The sequence below is a fragment of the Gadus morhua genome, chromosome 10 (genome assembly GCF_902167405.1).
Source record: "Gadus morhua chromosome 10, gadMor3.0, whole genome shotgun sequence".
In the NCBI taxonomy this organism is placed as follows: Eukaryota; Metazoa; Chordata; class Actinopteri; order Gadiformes; family Gadidae; genus Gadus; species Gadus morhua.
The window spans coordinates 19,297,286-19,310,557 of NC_044057.1; the positions used below are offsets into that span (position 1 = coordinate 19,297,286).

The window sequence follows — 13,272 nt, forward strand, 5'->3', positions numbered from 1 at the left end:
CTGTAATCGGACCCCAGATCTGATTCTTTGTGGCGGAAGAGAATCAGCATTCAACCGGCCGTAAGCCATAGCGTGTTAAATTGTCATTAAGTTAGCTGTAGGGAACAGCAACCAAAGCCAACAACACACCTAGGTAATTCAGTCAATTATAGATCATATCCAATTTAAAAGCCAAGACATTTCACGTTCGCCGACACTGTTTTGTATGTATTGGTGGGAGGTGCAATGCTGATGTTCAACTGTTTTCCGTCGCCCACTCTGCAGACCATAATGTTGACCTGGTTTCTTATACATTTGACCTCAGGCAGGGTACCAGGAAGTGATAAAATGCAAATTTTTGTGACGTCAATAGATACGTGTTTCTAACCCATAAATCACCAGCCACCTTATAAACCATGGAAGGTGGTGGTAGGGTTTGAGGAAGGGGGTTTGTGTTACCAGAGAGGGGTCCAGGGCGCCGTCGGCCGAGACGGAGCCCGTCATGCCGCTCTTCTGCCGGTCGATGCTGCGGCTCCGCAGCGGCCCGCGGGGCGGGGGTGGTAGCGGGCTGGCCGAGGCTGAGCGAGGACACATGTGACACTCTGGTAAAGGAGATGGTCAGGGCAGCACCAGACAAGGGTGGTGGAGGAGGGGGGGGGGGGGGGGGGAGAGGGCCGAGGGCAGGTGGCAAAGCAGCAAAATAGATTGGGGGGGGGGGATGTAGGAAGAGAGTAAGAGACCGAGAGAGACAGAAAGGGAGATGGAGAGAGAGAGAGAGACAGAAAGGGAGATGGAGAGAGAGAGAGAGAGACAGAAAGGGAGATGGAGAGAGAGAGAGAGAGACAGAAAGGGAGATGGAGAGAGAGAGAGACAGAAAGGGAGATGGAGAGAGAGAGACAGAAAGGGAGATGGAGAGAGAGAGACAGAAAGGGAGATGGAGAGAGAGAGACAGAAAGGGAGATGGAGAGAGAGAAACAGAAAGGGAGATGGAGAGAGAGAAACAGAAAGGGAGATGGAGAGAGAAAGATGGCGAGAGAGACAAAGAAATAGAGGGAGGGAGAAAAGGAGAGGAAGATGGAGACAGAGAGGGAGATAGAGAGACAGAGAGGGAGATGGAGAGACAGAGAGGGAGATGGAGAGACAGAGATGGGGATAGAGAGACAGAGAGGGAGATAGAGAGACAGAGAGGGCGATGGTGAGAGAGCGAGGGAGAGAAACATAGTGGGAGATGGAGAGGAACAGTGCGAGATGGAGAAAGAAGATGTGAAGAGGAATAACGTGGAGGAGAGAAATATGGAGTTGATTTTGTATGGGAAAAAAAAACAAAAACACAAACAGCTAAGCGTTAGTTAACGTAATCTGTTAGCAGCAAACAGCATGTTTATAACAAGCCTTGGCAGAGCTGGAGGTGATAGGGAGGGTTCGGGGGAGATGGAGACAGACAGGTACAACAAGGCCCTTGGGATTCAGCGCACGGCAACGACCATCACACAACGCATGACAACGGTGAGCAAATACCACAAATCACACGCACCAACATCCACATGCACGTAAGCAAACACACACGTCTGCCACATACAGTACAGTTAGCAAACACAAACACATGCTGGTCGTTATATCGATTTTGTTCATTCGATTTAGCAAGAATAGAAAAACAAATGATTTTAGACGTCAATTCCACATGTCAGACCTTTTAACTAATCAAACTCCAGACACACGTTTGTACTGAGATTTGAGTACAGGCCTCAGGCCACAGCAAAATGGCCGCTGGACTGACGCAGAGCACTCCCATTAAATAAAAACACAAAGCCAGACACACAAAAGCCCTTTTTCATCTGTAAACAGATCCTAGGCTTGGACAAACACGCGATACGGAGCAGCTAAATTCACCCAGGCTACAAACAATTAGCATTTTATAGGCCGGGGTACCGATGGTGATAAAAAGCATGAGTGTAGTAGCAGTGTAGCTTGCTGTGTCACGTTGAGGGATTAGCCCTGAGCGCTAATCCGTCGGTGAGGCCTGGGGAGCTCGACCCCGGGAAGGTTCCAAACGTGGCCGGTAATTAATTCTGACTCTACAGTTCTCCGGCGCTAGCATGACTGCGGCTGGGCCCCGCTGCGAGCTGCCAGTCCTGCCACGGTTGGTGCTTTAACGCGAGAGACGGGGCCTCACATTTCAGCAGCGGGCTGCACTTAGCAGCCGATCCATACGTCCTAATGGGTTTGTAATGACGGGGTCGATGTCTCAAACGACACCCCTGGAAAGGGTCGTCAACAGAGGAGGCAGACAAAAAAAAACCCACTGTAGGGCTCCGTCAAAGACGCTTAGAGCTCAAGGAATAGACCAAAAAACAAAAACAACAGAAATCATTGGAGGAATCGACCATATGCCGGGTAATAAGCTTATGTTGTTTCATCGAGAGAGATTTATGACCCAATGAACAGAAACAAAAGTTTAACCGAATCAAAAAGGCCCGTCAACTCTTCGAGCAGAGGCCAGTCCACACACACACACGTGTCCTGAAGCATCAAACCTAAAAACACACTGACCCCCAAACGCTAATCCATCAGCGACGCCACACAACCAAATTGCCGGCAGCAGGGACAGTCCAGGTCACTTAAAACGGTTGCGACTCAAATCCTTTTGGATCCCTGGGCTGCATTACCACTACTGCTACCCAAGTCGCCTTCATTCTCACGCAACCACACACACACACACACACACACACACACACACACACACACACACACACACACACACACACACACACACACACACACACACACACACACACACACACACACACACACACACACACACACAGTAAGCAGCTTATAGGAGATCTCCCAGCCAGAGGCCCAGGGTCTTCTTAGACACATTGTGCCATCCACCTGGCCATGCTACCACTCTCCTAATCAGAGTCTGAGATTTAGGAATCTCAAGACGATGGAAGCACTATGGGAGGATTCGCATCTCATGGTGCATAACCGTTTCCCCCAAATACATTGATCCTACTTCAAAAAAAATACCACTTTTTTTTTTAACATAGCCAATCAGAATGCAACAATGCCGACGCTGCAAGCAAACCGCCATGATTTCAACACGCCTACCCGCCACCATAAGCAACACCACCACCAACAAGGCACCCGTCAGCATCATGGCGGCACAGCAATAGAGTCAGGGTCTATTGCAGGGCTCGGTCTCCAGACCGGGACCCCTGGGGTTTGTGGGCGGGTACGGCAGGGAGTCGACTGGGGCTGTGTTTCTAGTGATGTGATGGGAGGGGGGGGGGAAAGGTAGGGTGGGGGGGTAGGGGGTTTGAGGAGGAGGAGGTGGTGGAGACGGATGTGGGGGGCAAGGGGAGCCTAGAGAGGGTTCCCTGCCTAGGTCTCCGGGGGGGAGGTTACCTGCAGCGTCTGCTCCGTCCGCGGACAGGGCGGCGGCACTCTTGCTCCTAGCTAGTGAGGCCTGGGTGGGGGTGAGCAGGCGGCTCAGGACCCCTCCGTCCGCAACGCATGCCTGCTGGGCCCTGCGAGCTAACCGGACCCCGAAACCAACCCCAAAATAAAGTGGAGGACAAAGATAAAAAAACACAAGCCAGGAAGAAAGAGGAGGCAAGTGAGGGAGGGGGGAGGGGGGGGGGGCAAAAAAGAGGGGAGGGAGTTGGTGAGTAAGTGGTTGAGGTTAAGGAGGATCACCATGTGATTTGAACAGTCCAGGGTGGGGGGGGGGGGGGGGGGGGGGGGGAAGAGGAATTAACACACAGAAGCAAAAGTTCAAGGTTGGCTCTCAGTAGTCTTGGATGGACCTCCTCTTCACAACGCTTTGTGTATGACATCACACATTTTACACATGTAATGGTGTAAAATGTAGGGGTTCGCGAGTGAAGGGAGCCATGGCAGAGTACTGAGAGCCAGGCCAGAGCTTGAATGTCCAGCAACAATAGTAAGTCATCACAAAACCAGAAGGACAACAAGGTCAAGACAGTGGTTCCTCGAGTGACAGTGGAGGGCGTGGCTGAGAGAAGAAATAACAATCAAACCGTTAGTTGAAGAACATGGGAGTAAGAGAGAGAGGAAGAGAAAGGGGACTTCTTGGCTGGAAGGGGAAGATCATAGCACGGACCAATAGACAGAAGACGAGAGCTCTTATGTGTCCTTACAAATTTGGTATGGAACATTATTATTAAAATGAAGTAACACCAATTGCAGTTAAGTGGACAGTAAAGCTTTTCCATTATGAAATATTAGTCGATATAATAAAAGTTATACATTATGGTTCCCCTTCAATTTGCCATAGGGAAAAAGAGCTCTTGTTTCTCAGGGAAAAAATAAATAAGAAAATTAAACCATCAACTGAAGACCCTTTTTGTGACTAAATAGTTTTTAAACCAACAGGAGGAATCAACAGAGTTAAGTGAAGAGATATATGGAGAGCCAACCATTACGTGTCTAACTATGGGACCTAGAAATCGTGAAGGGGGACTTCTTGCTAAATGGCTGTCAAAGAGGACATCTGTTGCTGACAGACCTGTCAGTTCTGTTCTAGCCTTAGGAGTGCAGCCGCATGGCTAGCTTGTCTGGGCCCGGCTATCTAGACCCTGCCTTAACAGTACGGCGGTCTATGAACAACAATAATATAGGTTAAAATACATGGGACTCCGGGGCATTTCGAAAGGGATTATCTCGGGAAACCTGTAGTCCTGCTTTGTCGGCTTTGCCTTTTTTCTCTCTCTCCTGCATTCAAGTCGGACGGCATTGTGTTTCAGACCGTGACACAACACAAAAAGACACAGCAGCATGCAGCAGGCTAACTATTGACACATTAAAAAAAAAAACACCATCCAGACAGGGTGCACGGGACAGGAACAATGTGCGCCGCCCGGGTCATGTGCGGGGACACGTTGACACGGCTACAGAGGACAAACAGAAGCATCGCTGGTTAGTAGTGGGGTGACACACGGTGCCGGGCCGGGCCCCCCGACACGAGGACACACGCGCCACCGGCACACCAGAGCGCAGAGCCCTCTGACGTCATCTTGGGGGGGGGACAACAAACACTTTGTGACAAATAAACAAATCATTGTGTTAGTTTTAGCGCACAAAGAGAGAGAGGGGATCGGGGGGGCGAATAAACAAAAGCAATGCTTGGCAGGCAAACAAAACGATTCAAAGAATGAGGTTAAAACAAGATTAGCCGTTGGTGAGGTATTCGCGGTCCAACCGAAAAAGGGGGTTGGACAGAGAGGAATAAAAAAAGGTGTGAGGCAGACAATGTCGGCAGCGCCTTGTGGGAAAGGGTACAGTAAGAGAGCTTATCGGACCGTTAGAAAAGAGGCAGTGCCACGGCCCGCTGCCTTAAAGCAACAAGAGACCACGGCCTCAACCTGGGCCGAGAAGACCGGAAAGCTTTGGCCGCCTGTGGACGGGACAGCTTCATGGCGCACATCGGGGCGCCAAAGACCATGTTATTAACGTGTTTAACACGTTAAAACATCAAGGAGAGCATAGAGCAACGTCGGTGAGAGCTCCAGCGAGAAACAAGCCGATGATGAGTCACGGGCGCGTGCTTTAGGTTAAAGATGGATGCCCTAAGCGATGCAGGCACGGCGATTAGGAAGTTAAAACGTGACCGTCGATTTCACATGCTAGCAACCTTGATCGTCCGTGGTGCCCTTATCGGGTTTGGCGGGAGGGGTCTGAGCTCGGACCCCGCCCCCCCGAGAGAGGGAGGAGCTTCTCTTCATCACACTGCGGCCTATAGAGGAAAGAGGTGGGTTATAGCCAATCACAGAGCCCGCCGGGGGGGGGGGGGGGGGGGGACAAAATAGGAAGTCCCCGCCGATGCCTTTGGATGTCATGCGTGTTCAATTTGTCACTATTCATTTGTGGATTATCCAATCATAGCCGAGAGCAAGGCAGCGAGCTATAAATAGAGAGGGGGGGTAAAACCATCCCTCCCTCCTGCTATCGCTGAATAAGTGAACAGATTACAAAAATACATCTTAAGCAATCTGAAATACAAATAGCACATCAACCTCTGCGCCAGTTAAGTAGAAACAGCAATGTCAGCATTTGACCACTAGAGCTCCCATCAGCCGGTAGGAGTCTATCCATTACATCGGCTGGGTGGTTGTTACCGCGGTAGCCCTCGCTTTAAAGGGGCATTGATTCCAGGGATCATATCCCTCCTCCACAACATTCCTCCTGAAGCCAGTGAGGAGGCAGGAGGAGGGAGGGACACTATGAGGAGTGCGTGTGCGGCGGGTCGTGGATGTACTCCTGCACCTGGCTTTTCCACCTGGGGCTTTTTGCCGTCTTCCTTAGCCTGAGGAGCAATGCCATTGCTAGGCAACCGTTGACAAGACGCACTCCTCCGCTTAGCACCTGAGGGACAGTGATGAAACACGCGAGGTGAAGTGGGGGCAGCACTCGTACAGCACACTCACACTCAGTCACACTCAAGCTGTTGATTTGAATGCAGCAAGTGTGTGTGCGATCGCAGAAAAAACATGCACGCGCATATACGTCCGCGCACGCTCACACACACTCGACACACATCAGACACGCTAAACTTGTTGAGCAGACCAATTACAACGATTGGTTAGTTGATAAGTCACCAACAATGTGATTTCTTTTTTAAATACTTTCGGATCCTTCGGGTTGGCACTGAACAAACTGCAAAAAAAAAACGCCCAAGACACAATAAAAGAGCAACATCACATACTGAGGGACGGGCATCATGACGCTGTAGAAAGATTATGCTGATTATGGTAATACCTTGTTTGACAATCAAAATCACTACTTTTACCTGAAGAATCAGGGCAGGCAAATTTACATTTAAATGATTCAGATACTGACGAGTATCGCTGTTCACTGCTTTGCAGGCCTGTATGAAAAATCCTGATTCTGCATGACTGTCCTATAATGTAGAGCGAGTGAATGCTATGGATTAATCTGAATCAGTGCTCATGCTGGATTGTCTTCATCGGCTGGAACCAGAGACAGCAAGCTAAATCATTGGGTTTACCAGTCTCGCTCTGTGCATCGCTGAGCTTGTGTGTCAAACCCTGAACATGGAGGAGGGGGAAAAGGGGTCAAAGTTCAAAGTCTACAAAAAACGGGTGGCCAGTCAGAGAAGGCCTAGCTGCAGACGGCCTATGATCGGCTGCCATACAGACATTTCAAAAGAGAAAGTCAAAAACAAGCCCACTTGTATCAAACAGGGACAGCAGCAGAGCACAGGTCATGAGGACAAGCGATACCAGGTGACGAAAATAACCTGGTACGACCCAACAGTGTTTCCAAGCAACACTTTGCTCACTTTCAGCAGTCTTTGGCCTGTTCCGAAGACATTTTTCGTTTACTGGCAACGCACTTGTTCATTTAACATCCACGTGCTCTGGGTGCGCTCGCTGATCATCAACCCCTGGCGAGGGGTTCAGGTCACGGGGTGGGGGCCGGTCAGACTAGCGGGAGGAGCGGGGAGGAGAAGGGTAGGGGAGACTTACTTTTATCAGGGGTTTTGATGAGGGTAGCGGAGGAGGTGGAAAGGCGCTTGCTGATGGCAGCGTCGCCCGACTGCTTCAGGTTCATGGTGGACGTGGAGCGCTTGTCCACTAGGAGGGGGAAGGGAGGAGGTGGAGAGGAAGGGAAGGGAGGAGGTGGAGGTGGAGGAGGAGGACAGACAAGGGAGGAGGAGGAGGAGGTTTTTATTTTTAAACTAACAGGAGTGAGGCTAATGGCAAAAGGGTTGTGTGGGCTGGACACAGGAAAGGAGGAAGAACCCTAGGAGCTTCTAAATGTTTTACACTGTTTAAACCTTTGCTCTGGGACCTACTGTATATAAATAAAGCTAAGCATACAAAAAAACATACGTTTTAATGGAATACTTATACAAGTAGTGCACGGATAGAAAGTTCATGTGAAGCAGCACCTCAGATGGCAGTGCAACATGTAGAACGGTACATTTGCCGGAGGATAAACGTAGACCAAAAAAAACATCCAGATGCTTATCTCAGCCAAGCGTTTTTTGGTTTCGATAGCAGCACTGTTAAGGGGGGTAGGGGGGAGAGGGAGAGCGAGGAAACCTGTAGAACGAACCGCAGAACATTCCATCCAAACGCAAGCTCAAGAGACTCAATTATCCACAAAGAGCGGCGAGAACATGAGGCTGTAAAGGCGAGAAGACATACCGGTCCGACATCTGATCATATTGAGTAGATTAAAAACGTGTCAACCCGGCCCAACGGATCCCAACATACAGTCACAAAGCAAAGTCTACAGCCGACATGTTTACACATGGTATTCCACTGAAGCTTGGTTTCCCCAGAGAGGTTTGTGGGGGTGGGGGGGTGGGGGAGGAACCAGGAAGTTGTTAGTGGCCGACTGGTTAGAGCGCAAGCGACAGTCTTGTGTGTGTGTGTGTGTGCGTGTCTGTGTGTCTGTGTGTGGAACATTTTAGAAATCCAAGCCCACAAAGAAGACGAACAGTGCACGTGCGAGTCCATGCTGTGTTTCCTTTCCTCAGTGGAGGTGAGGTAGGGGGGTGAGGCAACACCGATGGTGGGTAAATAACAACCGAAACCTTGCTTTTTCCTTGGGGGCTTTTGTGGCGAGGCGGGGGTGATTTCTATAGCTACTGGAGACGAGACGCTGGCATCAGAGTCTCCTGTGGGGGGAGGGGGGAGAAACACAGGTCTCTCAGGACATGGACATGGCTGAGAGACAGGTACAGGAAACCTCCATGGATGTGGAATGAGCAGACCTGGAAAAAAAGCCATTAAGCAGGAGCTCCACACTGAGGGTTGAGACTAGTTGAATTAAAAAAAAAGTCACAGGGCGATAAGACACACCCAGGGAAATATATGTACGTTAATGCATTGTATATCAAGTTAAAACCTGGTACGAGAAAACGTAACTGGTTCAAACAACTGTGACAAGGTGAGATACTTGACTCATTTCGATACCACTGTAATCAAACTCCTACAGGCTAGACAGATCTGCAGAAGAAAGGGTTATGAAAGCATACAGAACCACGAGGAAGTGACCGTTGGACATTTTGATATCGCCGTGACAAAACAAAAAGGAGGACGTGGCCGGATATCATGCATCCTCCGACATGGGTGGTTTATTGTCCTGACATCAAACAAACCACTGTGCCATTATTTAGTGAGAGAGAGAGAGAGAGCAAAGGATAATGAGGGACATAGATCGTCGACAGACAGTTAGAAAGAGAGAAGAGGGATAGATAGTTGAGACATCAAGAGCTAGCACGATAGAGCTAGCTATAGAAACAGAGGAGGAGAGCAAGCCAAGTGAACAAAGAGGTGGAGATGTAGAGAGAAACTATGAATAGCAGCTGAGGAACATGAGAACAGTGGCAAAGTGTGAGAGACAGAATGAGGAGCACGACAAAACGTGGTCGGGAGGAAGGGATGCATCTTACCCGCTCGTCCGTCCGAGTCTGTGGACAGACCTCCCCAAGACCATCGCTTCTGACGCTGCTCCACCCGTTGGCTGCGCTCCAGGGTCCGCCGCATCACCGCCTCGTAGTGCTCCTGAGGCGAGAGGGGGGGGGGGAACGGAAAGGGAGAGAATGAGAGACAAGTGGAGACAGAGAAACAGAGACACACACACAATGGGACAGGGGTACTGAGAGTTTCCCTCAGCACAGCACTACACTGCTCCCAAAGTAAATCCTCTATCCATTTGCAATGGATAAGTGAAGGCCATTCATCTGCCGCTCGGGCACTTATAGTTTTAAAGTTAGACAACATAAATGCTGCGAGGGCAGACACAACTACGTCGGGTCAGATTCTGTGTTGGATCTTTTCCACTGACATCAAAATCAATGAGGCCAACTTAGATTCTGTTGAGGATTGCATCCTTTTTTTGCAGGGAGATAGGCATTTCGTACGTCTTTCTTAAAAAACTGCTGGATTGTAAAGGTTAGGTTTAGAAATGCGCCTGCTCAGAAACATTGGGTAGAGGACTAAATCAATACACAAAGAAACATGAAACCTCCATCAAGATGCTGTAGCGCTGTGCAATATAGATATTTTTTGCTTAATTTCATTTCAATATAAACTATTTTGTAGTTAAACTAAGTTTAACAGCAACAAAATACACTAGATCAAAGAAAAGCGGTCGTAATGTTTTTACCTGGTGCAATAATTTTGGATCTGATTGAGAATAAACTGAGATGCTCCAGGGGCCAAAGGTTATGTCCCGGGGACATAAAGGGGCCGAGGATTAAGCCCCACTGGTTTAGGGACCCAGGGTTATGTGCCGGGTGTGTAGGGGCAAAGGTAATGTTGGGGTACAGGTTTATGTTCCAACAGGGTTTATACAGAAATTCTTAAGTTGAATTTACTACCTTTTAATACCTTAATCATATCTTTTAATACCAGCACGACTTCAAGAGAGAGACCATAGGAGTTGGAATAATCAAGATGTCCCAACGGGACTTGGTCCATAGTTTTCAATCAATATTTCACAAAGTAGACAGACATAGAGTGCCAGAGAGAGAGATTTTGTGTCCAGTGTTGAAGTTAAGTTATAATTACCTCCTTAAATATTGTTATTACAGTGTAAAGGTTTGACATGAAAAAGTACCGTGTAGTAACGCGTTACACACAACACTAGCCACGTTTACATGGACACTTCTGATCCGATTAGATTTCTAATCGGAATAAATCTATTCCTATCATGCAATCAGAATGTACTGCATATAGGCCTATGGCATTTACAAAAGTGGTAAGCTTATGTTCGTACTTCTCTTGCGCACAACCGTTATGTTGTTCTGAACTTATATGATATATGTAAGGGATAAAGTTGTAGTACAAAACGCCGGTCATTATGGGGTAAATAAGACCCGACAGGGCGAACCGGGCCGCGATGTGAAGCGTAGGTGTCTTGCTTCACCCTGAAGGGTATTATTTTCGATAATGACCGGCGACGTTCTATACATCATTACACGGCTCCTTGCCAAAACAGCAGAGAAATAGTCTGCAAAAGACATTGACTTCGCTTAGAAACAGGACGCGCTGGGGTTGATAAGTTACCGCACTACTTACGGAGTGGTAAGAAAGACGTGAATCAGGCAAAAAATTCACTTTCCTTGACAGCGGTCAAGTTCGGTATGCATAAAAGTACCGACTGACCAATTGCGAAATACTGCAGCTGGTGATGCCATCTCTCCAAGTTAAAAAGTAGCCGCACCCACCCTAAACCAATCGGAATAAGTGTATACATGTCGATTATAGCGGACTGCACCTCTTCTATTCCGCATGGAATTATATTCCGATCAGAGTTGAGCCGTGTATATGATAATTTTTTATTCCGATTGAGCTGTTTTTCCACTTCTAATCGGATCAGAAGTGTCCATGTAAACACGGCTGTCTACCGGTCACACTGCAACATCAAAATCCATACCGTGGCGCATATTCACACCAGTGTACTTTCTATAGAGGGATATCAGTCTAAGTCACTCCCCGCTCTACGAGCATGTCATATGCAGAAAGAGACGAGAGCGACAAGAGCCGCAATCATGTCTTGTTGTGCGGTTGGTTGCATAAACCGTTTTAATAAGACTGATTATCGCATTTATTCTACTTCTTGCTTGCCAACATAAAACAATTCAAAATTAATTATGTTTTTTCTTATTCGTGTTTGAGTTCATCTCCCTCAAAAAGTAGTCCCCTTTAATTACGATCGATTAAACATGTTTTTGACACCTCAAAGGGCATTATCCCGCTTATACTATGGTCAATTGCCAAAGAAAATAAATTAAGATCATTCATTTATATATTTATGCGTTTTACAATCCAAATCTAAAGTTTTTCACATAAATAGGACGGACCTTAGCTACGACTTGGCAATGGGAGGTATTTTAGTCAGCTGAGCTTTAAGCCAGAGAGCTAACGTTATGGACTGTAAATATTTATAATTCGAAATTCGTCGCAGCCTTTATACCACAGATACTCTCTAGGGTCAATAATATATAACCGCGTTGTCTGACTACAGTCTAATTAATTTTCTACAATTTACCAGCTCTCGTTTTGAAGAATAATCACAGCGCCATTAGTTTCAATGGGAATCGCGACGGTCTATATACTTTCAACATAAAGTGTACATATTTATAATTCGAAATTCGTCCCAGTCTTTATACCACAGATACTATAGGGTCTATAGCATATAACCGCATTTTCTGATTACAGTTTAATGTAACAGTAAGCTGACAACAACGTTAATCAACACCCAAACTGCAAATTAACCACACTGATATAACCATGGCAACTGGTCAAAGAAATGTTCTTTTTGCGATAATTTTTTAAATATAGATTCCTCAGCCAGATGTCCGAAAATGTGCATTTCTCCATTGTTGTCTTTCAAAGGACTGAACTAACAGAAGCAAACTCGCGAAGTGGTTTGGCAGCAAGCCAGCCGGGTATAACCAGTTTGTTTCAGCGCACGCACCACGTGACATCATTGATATCGCTCAGGTCCTACTCGCAACATAAAAATAAATCCACGCAACTTTTAGTAATTTTAGGAGATAGGCCTGCACGTAAATTACACAAATTGAAAAACTCATAGGCCTTGTTGGAAATGTAATAGCTCGTCAGATGACGTTTATTACTTTTTAATGGCCTTCATTTGGGCTGATTTCATTTACTACCTTTAACAACCCTGCGGAAACCCTGTCCAAGTATGTAGGGGCCCACTGTTATTTCTTGAGTGTGTAGGGGCCCAGGGTTATGTCTTTGGGTGTGTAGGGGCCAAGGGTTATGTCTTGGGGTGTGTAGGGGCCAAGGGTTATGTCTTGGGGTGTGTAGGGGACCCGGGTTAAATCCCGGGGTTGTAAGGCCCCGGGTCTATGTCTTAGGGTTGGGCCCCGGGGTCGGGCAGCCAGCTACCTTCTCCTCCTCCGCTTTCAGCTTCCTTTTCTCCTCCACGGCGGAGCGCTTCTGCTCCTCCTTCCTGCGCTGCTCGTCAAGCTTCTTCTGGCGCTCCTCCATCTGTCGCTCCACCTGCAGCTTGGCCTTGCGCTCCCGCTCCACTATCTGGTTATCTCGCAGTGCTGATGGGGGGGAACAGAGGAGGAGATAAGAACGTCCAGTATGAGTTGAAGGGAGTTTTTGGCCTGTTAAGCCCTTTGAGACTTCAGGGCTGATTAAGGGCTATACAAATACAATTGAAATTGAATATATGGCTTTACATGGCTTGTGTCAACATGCCCGACAATGTCTACGCAATTAAATGAGTGCTTGAATGAAGAGTTCACAAAAT

The 13,272-nt window shown here is 47.7% G+C and overlaps 1 protein-coding gene across 13 annotated transcripts in view; it reads right to left on the minus strand.

The window, feature by feature from the left end:
* map7d3 (MAP7 domain containing 3) overlaps positions 1 to 13,272 on the minus strand; it is a 32,578-nt gene that overhangs the window by 11,278 nt on the left and 8,028 nt on the right. For 2 of the 13 annotated variants that reach the window (XM_030368092.1, XM_030368083.1), the window contains exons 4-11: positions 12,900 to 13,063; positions 9,428 to 9,539; positions 8,567 to 8,650; positions 7,491 to 7,598; positions 6,268 to 6,366; positions 5,636 to 5,737; positions 3,388 to 3,516; positions 439 to 581 (exon numbers count right to left, since the gene is read on the minus strand). In XM_030368092.1, coding sequence (XP_030223952.1) covers positions 439 to 581; positions 3,388 to 3,516; positions 5,636 to 5,737; positions 6,268 to 6,366; positions 7,491 to 7,598; positions 8,567 to 8,650; positions 9,428 to 9,539; positions 12,900 to 13,001 — 879 coding nt within the window. In that variant the 5' untranslated portion in view covers positions 13,002 to 13,063. The remainder of the gene's footprint in view (positions 1 to 438; positions 582 to 3,387; positions 3,517 to 5,635; positions 5,738 to 6,267; positions 6,367 to 7,490; positions 7,599 to 8,566; positions 8,651 to 9,427; positions 9,540 to 12,899; positions 13,064 to 13,272) is intronic. The other 11 variants (XM_030368084.1, XM_030368085.1, XM_030368087.1 and 8 more) reach the window with 11 other exon arrangements.